General features: G+C 34.7%; 1 protein-coding gene across 3 annotated transcripts in view; it reads right to left on the bottom strand.

Moving 5' to 3' along the window:
• The window catches only part of LOC126778117 (protein Skeletor, isoforms B/C), an 81,706-nt gene that overhangs the window by 50,564 nt on the left and 15,785 nt on the right, over positions 1-15,357 (bottom strand). For all 3 annotated transcript variants that reach the window (XM_050501513.1, XM_050501512.1, XM_050501514.1), the window contains exon 2: positions 13,906-14,043. In XM_050501513.1, the coding sequence (XP_050357470.1) occupies positions 13,906-14,043 (138 nt within the window). The remainder of the gene's footprint in view (positions 1-13,905; positions 14,044-15,357) is intronic.

Here is a 15,357-nt window from a genome sequence, read left to right as displayed (position 1 = left end):
CAATCAAATCAAACGATTCAATTGATTTTGGCAGAAGGTTCGTAGCCTTAAGGGCTGGTTCCTCTAATCTGATACATATTGTTACAAGTTAGATAATAAAGAAAAGATTTACAAATGGTGACCGTTTTCCTTTCACACCATCCGCACTCTTAACGGTTCGGAAAAAAAGCTTGCAAATATATATCGGTATGCATATATTATTACTTACTTCGTAACTTAATCTTTCGAATTGTTTTTTTTTTAAACTTAACTTAACTTTTTAGTTAAAGTATATATTTTAATGCTTCATTTGTTTTTGGTTTTGTGATGTCTTATAACAGTAAGTATGTCATCGTGAAAAAATCTGCATGTGTGGTAATTAATTACGCCACATCTGTACGGAGCCGCAGTGAACCAGCGTGGTGGAAAAAGTACCCAACCAAATCCCCGAGAGCCCAGTGTTCACATTTTCACCTGCTTATTTGATTTGATTGGTTACATGGAAAACGTATTAATATTATATTGAGCAGCATTTATTATTTCATACTAATTTTCGGCCGCATTAGAAAAGTAGCTTATGTCCATCCAAGGGATTCAAAATTGCTGCATACCAATTTTATTAAAATCGTTTCAGTGTTTTAGCTGTGAAAGAATAACAGACAGACAGAGTTACTTTCGCAATTATAATATTAGTTTAGATACGTTGCATTATTTGAGAGAGTTGTATTTGACTGGCTCGTTGATCTAGTGGCTGGATATAAGTCCGCAGATCTCGAAGGCCTGCGTTGAAACCCGCGGTTAGGTCGATAAAAAGTTAGTGAGTTTTTCTGGTGAATGTGTACTCCCGGTTCTCGGAAAGCATGTAATATTTTTTCATGTGCCTGAACTCTTTCCAGTCGTATCGATATGCCGTTCCATCGGATTGTGAGAGTTAGGGAATAGAGAGTGCACCTATGTTTGCGTACACACTTGTGCACTATAATATATTCAGCGCAGTTGATTAATCTCTCTTGAGATTGGTTACCGTGGCCGAAATAGTTTAGGAGTATATCATCATAAATTGTATAAGAAATGTATGTATTGTAAATCGAACCTGCTTACAAAACAATAAAATTTAAAAGAACAGAACTGTCTACAATTATACTTGTACATAACTTACAAAACTCGAGGACTTTGATTGATTTTAAGACCTTTACTGTCATTATGAATAGAAAACGAATGTTGGTGATTGGAAGTAACCAGATGTTAACTGTAGCGATCAATCAATAGTGAAAGTGAAATTGTTGGTTCGAAAGTTGATTTTTTTATTTATTATTATATTAATTAAAAAAGTATTAATTAATTTTACAGTTTCGGTTACTTGGGAAGTTCAGGTACATCAGAAAGTACCCGACTTTAATCAGTGATACTTTATAATCACGACTTCGGTATTCTAGTGGCTAGTTTATAAGGCCGCAGGTTCTCAGGAGCTCGTTTCAAACTTGAATCAGGCCAATAAAAATGTTTATTTTTTACATTAAAAAAATTTCAGTTACAGCTCGGAATCTGAAACATCATTTACACTCCTGTGCATCGCACGACTCTTATAACCGTCGCTCCTGGACCTGAACTCTTTCTACAAATTTCCATCCCGTCAAATTACGATGGTGAGGGTATACAGAGTGCACTTGTGTTTTTCGCATTCTTATGCACTGTAATATGTTCCACATGTTCTTTAAATTAAGCCGCAGCTTACGCGGACCAAACTATTCAAGCGCTTATCAAAACTTTTCACATTCAACAAACTAATATTTTAGACTAATAGCTTCTCTGTGTTATACTTTTAGTAGTTTAATTTTAAAAATGTTTGCATTTACGCAATCAAATATGGCAAACGGACATAATTTGACATATACTGGACGAACGATGAACTAAATAAGTAACAGCCTGTAGTCTGAGTACTGCTGTATTCCACCACGCTGATATAAATACAACATCACACCCTTACGAAGTATCCACGGCTGCGTAAAAAGTAACTAATAGTGTTATTAGAACATTCGCAATAAATAGCAAATATATAGCAATGAGAATTATACAGATGTATTATAGAAAAGTTCGCCGATATATTATGCGATGTATATACACTATGTATTGGTTGTTTTTAACGTCTGATTTGAAAAATTATATTGAAACGTTATATAGAATATTTATTGTTAATGATGTATGACATCAGGCTACGACCCATGGGGGCGCATTATATTTAACGCGAGTGGAACCGCACGGAGCAGTATATAAATAAAGAATATACAAAATGATCATCTCAGGAAATACAACACCGATTTGCATAATTTTGTCCACGTTACATAAACCAATTATTGATGAATGTTATAGCATGCCACTACGGCCCTAATGAAAGTACCTGTTTTCATAAACGTGAATCAATCTGGTAAATGTATAAAACATATATATATATATATATATATTATAATCCACAACCAGTTTTTAATAAAATCTGATTTGCATGCAAGGAATAATGAATAAAAGAGCATATTTCATATACTTATGAATTGTGCGCGTATTTTTAGAAGCGCGCTTATCACTACTCTGACAAGATACCTCCGTATTTCACATAAACATATTTATATACATTTCACCCAACAGAATATTTAAACGAGTTGGAATGTTGCTGCTAATTTAATTCAAAGCGGAAATGAAACCTTATTCTGTTAAATATAGAGTCGTATTTCGTTCTTTCATCCGTTTGATATAAATTTGTGGTATCTGCCAATAATTGTCCAAGCTAATTGGGAAGAAGCGCTGAGTGGGTATCGGGGTATATTTCACACAGAGAGCCTTAAAACTAACGATGCTATATAAATAAACTTGTTATTTAGAATGGACAGAATTGATTTTTAAGCTATTTAAGTATTTTTATTAAGTTTTAGGAAAAACTCAACCGATATGTTTTCGGTTTCAAATACACTCTCAGTAAATACTAGATATACTTTTCAGAATATCTCCGTTCGTATCGGTTTGCCGTCTCGTCGTTTTATGAGAGTGAATGAACAGAGACACTTATCCAACGCAATATGTCCGACGCAGTTGCCTACTCTCCCTTGACACGAGTCGTCGCCGAAATCAATCAGACATCATACTATCGTTACATTTAGATATAGACAGACAAAATATTAGTTGGGACGATGTGATATAAGATGTTCTGGGCGAACGTAAACAGTTCAGTTCTTGGAATCCTGTCGACTCAGCCTCTATAGTCGGACAATCAATACAATATATATAGTAGCCTTTGTATATTACGTCATTCACCAAATTACATATTTCTTACATCCCTTTCTGTCTCAAACCCGTTCACTCGCTCTCTTACTTATTGCTCTATATTTTGTTCATTATTCTGTCATACATTAGCGTAGAAGTCTTCAACAACATAAACAAGGACTTGGTTGTTGCGAGATATAATGTTGGTTTCACTGGCATGTTTTAAGCAGTTATCTCGCTTCGCTGGACGGACTCGTGCGCTAATCTCAGCTGTGTACGGCGAACTGGCTCCAGGCAGCTTTGCACAGCTAATTACTTTAAAACATCTAAAGTCCAGACTTCAACTTTAAGTTGGATTCTTGGATTTCTTACTTTATTTTTCTACATTTTTAATTCTAATATAAATGAGGTATCTAATATGGTGTCATGTAATTGTAATATTTTTAGTCCCCTTGACCGAATGTCTCGAAGACGAGACAACTTCATCATATAGAGAGCGCACAAGTGTGAGCAGACACACAGACGCACAGATGCACATTTAGAGATAAAGCGATGCACCGACAGCTTCACATGCTCTCCGAGATACGGGAGTGTATTTCTTCCAGCTCATAACAGTTATTGATATTTTATTGATAGAAAAAAACAATCAAATCTAAAAATTCGAACCCAATGTCACGCAATTTGCAGCCGGCAGCCGCTAAGCTATCGCGACAGTAGTAACAACATTGAAAATGTTCATTCTATTTAACGCCTAGAGGTGAGTATTTCTATCACTACTTCATCTACATCTGAAGTATAATCTAATTACAACAACCGACCAAATACATTACTCTCATTACATTATATCTGAAGCGGATTAAATTCATCTTCCGGTTTAAGACAATTGAAGAAGTTTTGATAAACGTATTGATAAACGGCGGTTATGTATCAACAAAAATATAGATGTTAGAATTAGGCCCAACTCCGACGTAAGCATAAAACAATGCATCAATATGCCTTGTTTAATTAAAGCCCTGATTGTGCGTCGTCCCGACTCGCCGGCGAGGGCGGGTGACGACGCGAGTGTCCGACAGGCTCTCTACAACCAATCATGGATTAAAACCCAATTTACATCCCTTTAAAGATTTTTTATTTCGGACGATGGAATATTAACTCATTGCATTAAAATTGGGAAAAAAATATATTTATTGGATTTTTATATATTGATAAATTAAATAATTTCTATGAGCCGCGGGTTGAAAACCAGGCAAGTAGCACTCGATTTTCATGCGCTTAATTCGTATTTAAAACTAATTCATCTCAGAAGCGAGGGAAAACATCGTTAGGAAACCCGCATGTGTATAATTTCACTGTAATTCTGCCAAATATGTATCCAACAACCCTCATTGGACCAGCATGGTGGAATAAGCTTCAAACGTTTTCCTCGCCTTAGCCCAGCAGTGGGACATTCACAAACTGTTAATTTTTTTCAATAATTTATAAACTTTCTTTAGTTTATTTTGAGAACACTTTCTTTACATGATTTATCAAACTACTTAAAAATTTCAAGAACTGGAGCCGATATGACACAGTGAGTTGAAAAAGTGAATATTAACTGAAGATTGTTGGTTCGAGTCCGGGCATAGAATTCGAATTTAAATAAACTGTTTGTTATTTGAATGAACAAAAAAATAAAAGCATTGCACTAGCATATTTTTTTGTGGAATTATATTCGCTTTTAGCTAGTTGCATTTGTGTGTTATCGGATTATCTAACCATTACACAAGGAAATGAAACTTTTACAAACGAACTGACCTTTACGAGTGTAACGATCTTCAAATGTCAAAATAATTATTTACATAAAAAATTACGAAATAATACGAAGTGTCAGCGATCATTAATCATAGGAAATTATAAAGACTTTTATTTTAATGAAATACCAAAAAGTTTCTGATATCGATTTAGATTAGCTCCCGCATATAAGTTATTTTTATGTTGAATTTAATTTAAAAAATTTAAAACGATAACTACCTATTAAAGCATTACAACTAGTTTCAAGGGCAATGCCAGTAAGCTACACATGACAGGGTGCATCGATCATCCACCGAACCGACTATCTTCAGGCCGGTCCAGTGCTGTCCCTACAATGTGTTTGCAGATCCTCAATTTGTTTTTGTTATGTCATATAGACATTTCGAGCTAGAGTAGAACTAAATTAATTATTATCTGTTATTTAAGTGAACGTCTGTAGAAGTAACGAAGTCGCGAGATGTGCGTCTCGTAACGAGTAGACTTACATCACCCTTAATGTTAATCAGTAGAAAGTAACTTTCAGATAAAACTAGTATTTGTCTCGGCATAAAAACGAAAATTTATAATTTACTTTTTAATAGCAATTATAATCAAGCTTGCATTTTTTTCGAACCGAGGTGGTGAGGATCGTAAGCAGTCGCGTTATTAAAATATAAAATTTGTATATAATTCGATGAGATTTTTACAAGAACTATAAATTTCCTTTAATTTTTACATTCATAGAAGTTATTTCAATTAATACTTATATTATTGGGAAATATAGAAATGTGTTTGTTGGTTAGTTCTAACATGCAGTAACACAGAAGACAGATATTATAGGCCAATATTTATTCTAAAAATTCACGACAAGAAAGCACGAATCCAAAAAAATAAGGATAAAATGGTCAATCAATCAATCAAGAAGGCGATCCAACTGCGCAGAGGGGTGAGATAGGGGGATGTAATATCCCCGAAACTGTTCACCAACGCGTTGGAAGACGTTTTCAAAACGCTGGATTGGACTAGGTATGGAGTCAATGTAAACGGCGAGTACATCTCACATCTTAGATTTGCCGACGATATCGTCATCATAGCAGAGTCGCTGGAACAACTCACCGAAATGCTGCGTAGCCTAGGCGAGTCTTCCCGGTGTGTTGGTCTCGGTATAAACTTGGACAAGACCAAGGTCATGTTCAATAGGCATGTCGTGCCGGGACCGATATACGTCGAGGGGAAACCTCTCGAAGTTGTTAGTGAATATACCTACCTAGGACAGATAATACAAGTCGGTAGGAACAACTTCGAGAAGGAAGCCGATCGAAGAATTTGCTTGGGATGGGCAGCATTTGGCAACCTTCGTCAAGTCCTCAAGTCGTCTATACCGCAATGTTTGAAGACGAAAGTCTTCAACCAATGCGTCTTACCTACCATGACATACGGTGCCGAAACGTGGACACTAACTGCGGGACTAGTCCACAAATTCAAAGTCGCTCAGCGTGCTATGGAGCGAGCTATGCTCGGAGTATCTTTGAAGGATAAGATCAGAAATGAGATTATCCGGAAAAGAACCGGAGTCACCGACATAGCTTACAAAATTAGCAGGCTGAAGTGGCAGTGGGCTGGTCACGTATGTCGTAGGACCGATGACCGTTGGAGCAGACGAGTCCTAGAGTGGAGACCGCGAATCGGCAAGCGCAGCGTAGGGCGCCCTCCAGCCAGGTGGACCGACGACCTTAAGAAAGTGGCGGGCACCAACTGGATGCGGAAGGCGGAGGACAGGGAGCTTTGGCGCACCTTGGGAGAGGCCTATGTTCAGCAGCGGATAACGATTGGCTGTTGATTGATTGATTGAAAATGGTCAATTGTTCTTATCAATTGAAGTTATGTACCTTCATGTATAGACCAAATTATAAACTATGAATACTGGTGGTAGAGCTTTGTGCAAGGTCGTCTGGGTAGGTACCATCCACTCATCAGATATTCTACCGCAAAAGAGCAGTACTTGGTATTGTTGTGTTCCAGTTTGAAGGGTAAGTGAGTCAGTGTAATTACAGGCACAAGGGACATAACATCTTAGTTCGAAAGGTTAGTGGCGCATTGCCAATGTCTATGGGCGTTGGTGACCACTTACCATCAGGTGGCCCATATGCTCGTCCGCCTTCCTATTCGTTAAAAAAATTTTAAAGCGGATTATTTAGAAGTTTATGTTTATCAACAGTAATTCTAAATATAATAATTGTACAAACAATATTTTTATAGACTTAGTTTTTGTTTTAATTTTTGAAAATTATTTAATTAATTTGTAAAATGACAAAAGTTCTTAGAACTTTAATTGAACAACTACATACACACACACATAAACACTAACTAAGAATAGAATTGTACAATAAACAAGTTAAACTAAACTTCATTCACGGAATCGGAACGAAGAGTCGCCGAGAAGAACCGGCCAGTTCAAACAATTTATATTTGCAAACTAGGATAAAGCATCAAAGTGTAAGAAAACAGTAAGTAAAATTAAAGAATCACAAAATTAACAAATGTCCTTTAATTCTCAAAACATTCAAAAATAATTTTTGAATTGAATTGTAATTTTAAAGAGATAAATAAATACATTTTGAGCAATTTTTTTTTTCGAGTAAAGGGTGGTATATCCCTATTTCAATAGGGGAAAATTGCGTATGTTCAATTTTAGACATCTGAATTCTGAATTTTTACTTAAAGGAAATGGACTGTCATTAAAATTATTCATCAATTGAAATAGAAAACTTTGATCTCGTAGTATTCCATGATCCAATAGGGAAGTTATATTAGAAGTAGTTTGATTAATTATTTTTCCATCAATTATACATATATTCATTTAATTTATATTATATTTTATAATATTAGTGTTTAATTTATAAATCCAAATAGAAAATGAACAAATAGTAACTCCGCGCTTTTTTAATATTCATATAATCTTGTATTGCATATTTATATATGCTTTATTTATTAATCATTCTTAAACATAAGATTTAAATTAATAATTGGCAAAGTTAAAAAAAAACAATAATAAAAAAGAAGCACAACACGTTGTCATTGCAGTTTTATTATTTATATTCAAATGTTAATCGCACAGCAATTACGTATAAAAGCAAACGCGGCGTGCGCGGGAAACTGCGACCAAAACTTTACATAATACAATACGTGCAACTTTAAATCACTCCCCACAACACGACGCGTGTAATCAAATTTACTGTCTCGCGATATTGTTCGTTTTCCGACGGCTTATTTTAAAATATCACAATAGAGTTGTGCATGGGTAATCTCCGGCGCGGGTCACGTACGCTATTTTCTGTTTTAACTACCTCTTTGATTTAATAGCTAGTATGTTAGGATGTTTGAGTTCGAACCCAAGTCGAACCACTAGACAAGAGTGTAAGAGTTGATCTGTCGCGAAATTTTGGCAGAGTTACGAGTCCAGCATTTCAGATAGCAAGGGACGCTGGTCATCCTGCGCCTGAATTTTCTCCGATCGAAACGGCTTGTTATAACATCGGACTAGAAGTGAAGGAATAGGTGTTGCAATCATACTTGTGATCGATTAAGTGTAGATTAAAAAAAATCTTAAACATAGCAAAAAATATTCTGTATAAATTAATCAATTCAATTATCACGTTATTACTTAATGACTACTTAAATATATTTTATACCCACATCAGTATTCATTGTTCGAAGTAAGAGTACGAACACTTAAATTCAACTTGTTTGTTTCAACAAACATTCACAGAGTCGCCGTGTGCCGTCGCCGCACAATGACAGTGTTGTGTAAAACGGAAACTCGCTCCAGTTTTTTCTTTTCAAAAGTTTTCAAGTAAGTGATATTGACGGCACCCACGCTATGAAAAAAAGATATCGAACAAAGCGAACTTGTCGAATATATCACATACAATTCTACTCTCTCCACTGAACACCATAAGGTTCATTATACATTGAAATCAAATGTAATTTTTCCTCCCGTTCATTCGAAAGATTAATCAGATGTTATTCTAAAACAAAAGAACGTACATTAAAAGTTTTCGACAGATATAAAATAAAGCAAAATATAAGTTATTAATGAAGTCCACAAACAGATTTGAAACACCATTTTAAGAAGTTTTATTAAATGGAAACCGATAAGAAACGCTTTAGTTGCTCTTTTCTACCAATTTAAAGATATGTAGAATACTATAAGCTATATATATTTTATCTGTATATGTGTCAAGCTTGATGAGATGTCAAACTTTATGAGTATAAAAATAAAACATAACACACACAATAAAAATGATATTGAGGATTGAAAATAGTTTCTATAACCGATGTCAGTGGTGGAGGAAAGGATACAACTACATGTCGTATTTGTTCTACATTCCATAAAGAATAATGAAGAAAGAAAACAATACCTTAATTGCATAGAAAAAAAAAACAAATATGTTTAGCAGAGGTGGAGGCTACAAAACCTTATTGCTTTAAGCAATCTATTACAGACAACCTTTATTACGAGACAAATATAAGTAAGGCTTTGGGATAGCATAAACGCTATAGGTACGTGCAGTACTTAAAGATGTAAAATAATATATATTATTTCAAATATAGTTTTGACGCACTTAATAAATAACTAAGAATGTTGTCAATAACAATGGTCTTTAACGTAACTGTTGTAACTAACAATCGTATGGGCTCTTGCTTCTCATGCAGATCGAGATGCAAACTAAACACAGCACGAGTAGCACAGACTCTGGTTCTCAGCAAACATTTTGTTATGTAAATATTTTCAATTTACTGTTTATTTTCCGATAGCAATTCAAGATGGGAACCGTTGAGCTTTATCGTGAACACAATGCACCGTCAGCTCGTTTGCAATTAGTGATTATATTTTAATTAGCCTTTGTAACACGTGATTTGTATCGTTTTTCTTGTAATGCAATTATATAATTAATAGCGACGTCAAGATGTAATTTGTGAACTCAAAAAGAAAGAAAACAACCAACCATTTTAAATTTGACTAAAATAATAAAATAATAATAATAATAATTGAATGATTACATATATATATTATTTTTAATTTATATAACGATTAATAAAAATATTTGGTATTTTAAAAAAAATGTTAAATATTTTAAAAATTATTACAATTTTTTCTTTTTTAATAGCGGCAACTTTATAACGTATTGTTATTAAAAATGTTTCTAAAAAAAGTTAAAGTCAATTTTTTGTCAAATATTAAGCCTTAATCTCACAAATCGCGCCAAATTAAATGCTGAACGAAATCGTGCTGTCTCAAAACGACAAGAAAAATCTACGAACACGGATGCATCTTCGAGCGTCGCCCCGCGGGAAATTACGAGCTAACTTCACGGTGAAAAGTTAATAAATTTCACATGATTGCTCGTACTTTATACGATTATATTTTGAACTGTGGCCGATTTTCTCATTGGCTTAAAAATATGTTCCTTATTTATCCTTAATACTCGCAACTTTTCAACTTGCAAATGACATTTACGCAAAAAAAATTTTGGCAGACTTGTAAACATTACACTTTTATAGCTCGCTACAAATCAAACTACATAGGCCTTTAAACGCCAAAAAATTACAGAAAATGAGCTAAGCCAGCGGCAATATTCTTCAAAGTTGAGTCTTATAATTTGTAGATGTACAACGCCGAGAAATATAAAAAAAATTGCCTCAGGAAAACATCCCTTAGCACATTTATTATTAGGCATAGGTTTCTACTCGGCTATTTCTCTCGGGGGATGCATTGTACAATTGTGAGTGTAGGCAAATATAGTACTTGCGGTTTTGTCTATAAGGGTTAAAACAGGTTAAATGCAATTCACATATGTTCGTCCCTCATTAAGTAGAATGCGCCGGCCTCGTACATCTGTGCCCGCAACAAACGCCAGCCTGAACTCGGGAGTGTTCACACTTATCAGAAATATATAATACAATATTTTAAAGGTGAGTTATCGGTTTTTATGGAAGACGCCGTTAACTTTTAATGCTTTGCTCCGTATAATATTGAAACTTGACATAAAGTCTGACTAACCATAATCATGCAGCAGTGCACGACTTCTGCGCTTCCGCGATTATTATTATCCAACTTTACATAAAAACTACCATTTCTTTATATAAATAAAATAATATTTATAAATTAAATTGATGTTAATCGGTCCTTCGACCATATACATTAGCACTGCAAGAAGTATGACCCACTCCTGGTACATGTGATTATACTGGGTCACTTACCCTTCAAATCTGAAGACATAAGTAGCATTAACGTTTGGTGGTACACATTATACAAACGGTTCTGTTGGAAATTCTACTACCATAAGTTACTCCTTAAAACATTATTAGTGAATAAAACAAGTGACATCAACATTTCCTTGCGGAGGTTTGTAGCGTTTCCCTTTTACCGAATTTTCATTTTCCCCTAGTTTGCTGCGGACATTGAAATAAGTCGAGTTTGCTCTGCACTAAGCCTTGAGTAGACCGAGACAGGCCCGAGCTGATCTCGTTACAGGAGCCTCACTTTAATTAATTTATCATATTTATGTTCACCTTCAAGAACTTTTAAGCTTTCAAATAAATCCATCCTGTAATGTATATCCCGCGTAAAGTCACCAACGTTGCCTTACGTTGACAACAGTTTCTCATTTAACAATGTTTTGGATAGAAGGATAAATATGAATAAAAATAGTGTAATATGATTACAATCAATTTTCAATACCTTAACTTCCAAGCAATATAATAGCAATTGATAGTTAATTTTCTACCAAAGTTTTTTTTTTAAATTAAACCCTATAATATACGAGGTAAGGGTTATTTTTCATGTAAATGTTTTTACATGTGAAACAACACGTGTGCAAACTAATTAACGATGTAGCGACCGCAGTAAAGTTGTTACGAGTTGTATGCAAATAGAACAACTTCAAGAGTGTTTTACACTCGAAACAACTTTTAAAAAGTTAAAATAAAAGCTACGATTGTACTTTTTTGCGGTTAGTCTAGACAAAGCTTGAAAAAAAATAGAATAATATTGTTTGTAGAAAAATCCAGCGGTAGATAAGTCAACTAAAATTATACGTTCAAGTGCGGCGCATGCGCATGCACTGCGTGCAAGCGGTGAGCGCAGTCAGCGATGTGTTATTGATGTGATCTTACTAATATAAACACTTCGTAGTTGGGCTTTATTCGAGCCCGTCTGGGTTGGTGTCACCACTCATCGCATGTTCCACCGCTAAACAATAATAATGCGTACTGTAGTATTGTTGTATTTCGGTTTGAAGGTTCAGTGAGCCAGTGAAACAGACACAACGAACATAGCATCTTAGTTCCCAAGGTTTGTAGCGCATTGATGATGTAATCTCTACCCTGGCTAGTATTTTTTTTCTATCTTACCTACCGATGAATTAAAAAAAATATTGGAAAAAAGCCATCTTTGTATCTAGCTGTCGTAGCCAATGCTGAATCCATGTTCATACGCACGTGCTACGAATCGGTATTTATTGTAATTTTATTTCACTCAATTAGAAACCCTCTTTTGATCATAAAATATCAGGCCAGACACCTGTATCATACACTAATCTTGTTAAAATTCATATTAATTAGAATGTTTAGTAATGGTAGCGATCAGTGACGTAGATAGCACCGACCGATCCGACCACAATGAAGTTGTTTCGAGTCGTATGCAAAGTGCACGAAGTTCAGGAATGTTTCAGTATGGAGTCATCAAGCTGGGTAATTGTCGAAAGCTCTTTACTCTTGGAATGTTAAGGTGATTGCTGTTGAGTTTATACTAAGTAAATATAAAAAATACAGTTATGTCTTCGTGACCGGTGATTGGCCGCGGTAAATACTTAAAGAGTAATATTTAAGCATTGCTAAGTAACACAGACAAGTTTTACAACTAAAGAGCGACAATTGACGATTTTTTGAAAAAAAATTAATGCTTTTGTTCACTGAATCGCGGACATCAACCGTGGACCTTGGGGTCTGTTGGCTTTAGTTCAGCAGAAATAATAGAGTATATACTATGTGAATAGTTGTAACTATAAAACAAATCGGAAGTAATAATATTATCAAGAGGTGATGGGACAGTCTAATGACAAACTATGACTCAGTAAATGGAGATTCAACGGCAGCATTGATTGGCCAAGATATAATATTTACAATGAGGTGAATGACCCGCATTTACATACAATTAACGAGTAAAAAAAAAATGTGTACTTCATTGAAACTTTTTATGTAATCCTTTCTTAATTATTTTACTTCATAGATCATTAATTCTATTTTGTTATAGTATATAGAGTGAATTTATGAACAAATAATAATAACGACATTATTTATATTACCAACTAATTCTTTCGGTATTTTGAAAAACCAAAATTTAATTACTTAGACCAGTAAGATTAAAAAAAAGACAACAGATAATAAATTCGTCATTCCATTACATATGAAAATCAAAAACGAAATAAATGCAACAAAAAAACTAGACCGATTTCGGCCATGGCAACCAATCTCAAGAGAGATTAGCCAACTGTGCAGGACATATTGTATGCACTATAATATAACAATATATAATATAACAAGTGTGCGCAAACACAGATGCACTCTTTATTCCCCAACTCTCATAATCCTATGGGGCGGCAATCCGACATGACCGGAAAGATTACAGGCGCAAGACCAACGGCTTTACGTGGTTTCCAAGGTACGGGAGTGTACACACTTCCAACTTCCAGATTCCGGGCTTTTGAGAATTTTCTAAAAAAAAACCAGCAACTTTTACTGGCTCGACCTGGGACCTCGGGGTCTGCGGCCTTGACTAGCCACTAGACCAACGAGACAGACAATAAGAAAAATAAACAAAATATTAAAAAATGTACTTACCAGGTCCTTCTCCATCGTAGTGAAAGTCGTGCAGGTATAGTGTACGTGAGTCGACCGCGAACACGCTGCCGCGCACGCCGTGGTGCAGCTCAGACAGCGGCCCGATCTCCTTACCCAGGTAGTGCGCCTGGGACACGCCTGGAGACAAATATTATGATTAATAAAATAAGCCATCTAATGTTTACATAAGAATAATGTAATCAAACTTATTTACTTAAATATACATATACGTCAAAATTTAACTTGATGTCCTCCTGACTGTTTTGGCCTCGGCGGCCAGACTCAAGGGAGAATAGCCAACTGTGCGGGACATACTGCATCGGCTCGACCTGACTTTTAAGGACATCGGGATATGCAGCCTTATAATGTCCTTCGGACCAATTGCAACCACGGCGGCCAATCTCAAGGGAAATTAGGGCAGGACATAAATTATAGTACACAAGTGTGTTTTCCTGGTCGCTATTGAGAATTTTTCGACATGAAGACCCATACAAATTTATCGGTCTGATCTGGGTTTTGAACCCAAGACATCGGGATCTGCAGTCTTATATCTAGTCAATAGACCAATGTGACAGTCAAAATTAAAAATAACTAAGGTATAAATCATGACCACGTGGAATGGCAAAGGCCTGCGACTAAATGACTTGATTTAATTTAAAAAAATCCTTCATTACGATTTAAATTAATTAGTTAATTAGACACATAACAATCACGAATGTAAAAAAATACTCATATCATGGCTTAAATAACAAGAGTATAAAAAAAAAACTATTTGTAATTTTGACATAAATTTTGTTAACGAATGCTTCATTAAAATAAATATATAGTTTGAACATATAAAACATAAATAAATTAATAAAATTAGAATTTTAAAAGAACAATAAAACATTTATATAATATTCATAAATACATACAAGATCATAGATTGTAAAAAAACTTTATTTTATTAAACATAACATCACATAAAAAATGTGTAGTAGTTCGCATTTATCCATTTTGTCTAACCGAACAAATTGTAAATAATTCGGTATGTATATTCGGCATACAATACAAGCGCCTGAGACACAGGCTCGGCCTCGTTCAGGCGCTTGTGCCCATTGAATATAATTGTAAAATATCCATAAGTTTTTTTGTCTAAATGTATTTTCTATTTTTATTTGATGTACAATAGAAAAATTATTTAATTATGTAATTCTTGATAACTTTGATGGTATAATTGAGATCCCGATATCAAAAAAAATAAATAAATAAAAAAGAAATAAAGTTGGTCCGAACTGTGTGTAACAGAAAGCAAACGTAATTATAGAACAGAGGAGAAGGTTTGCTTCGTTTGTTAGTTTCTATTCTATAGAGAAAAAGTCCGCCGTCGTCGGCGTCGTGACAAAACGAAGACTTCTTAAAAAGCAATTAATTTTAATATTTAATTATTTTAAATGTTCTTTTTGTGATAAG

Source organism: Nymphalis io, chromosome 25 (genome assembly GCF_905147045.1).
Source record: "Nymphalis io chromosome 25, ilAglIoxx1.1, whole genome shotgun sequence".
NCBI lineage: Eukaryota > Metazoa > Arthropoda > Insecta > Lepidoptera > Nymphalidae > Nymphalis > Nymphalis io.
This window is presented reverse-complemented; position numbering and strand designations above follow the sequence as displayed.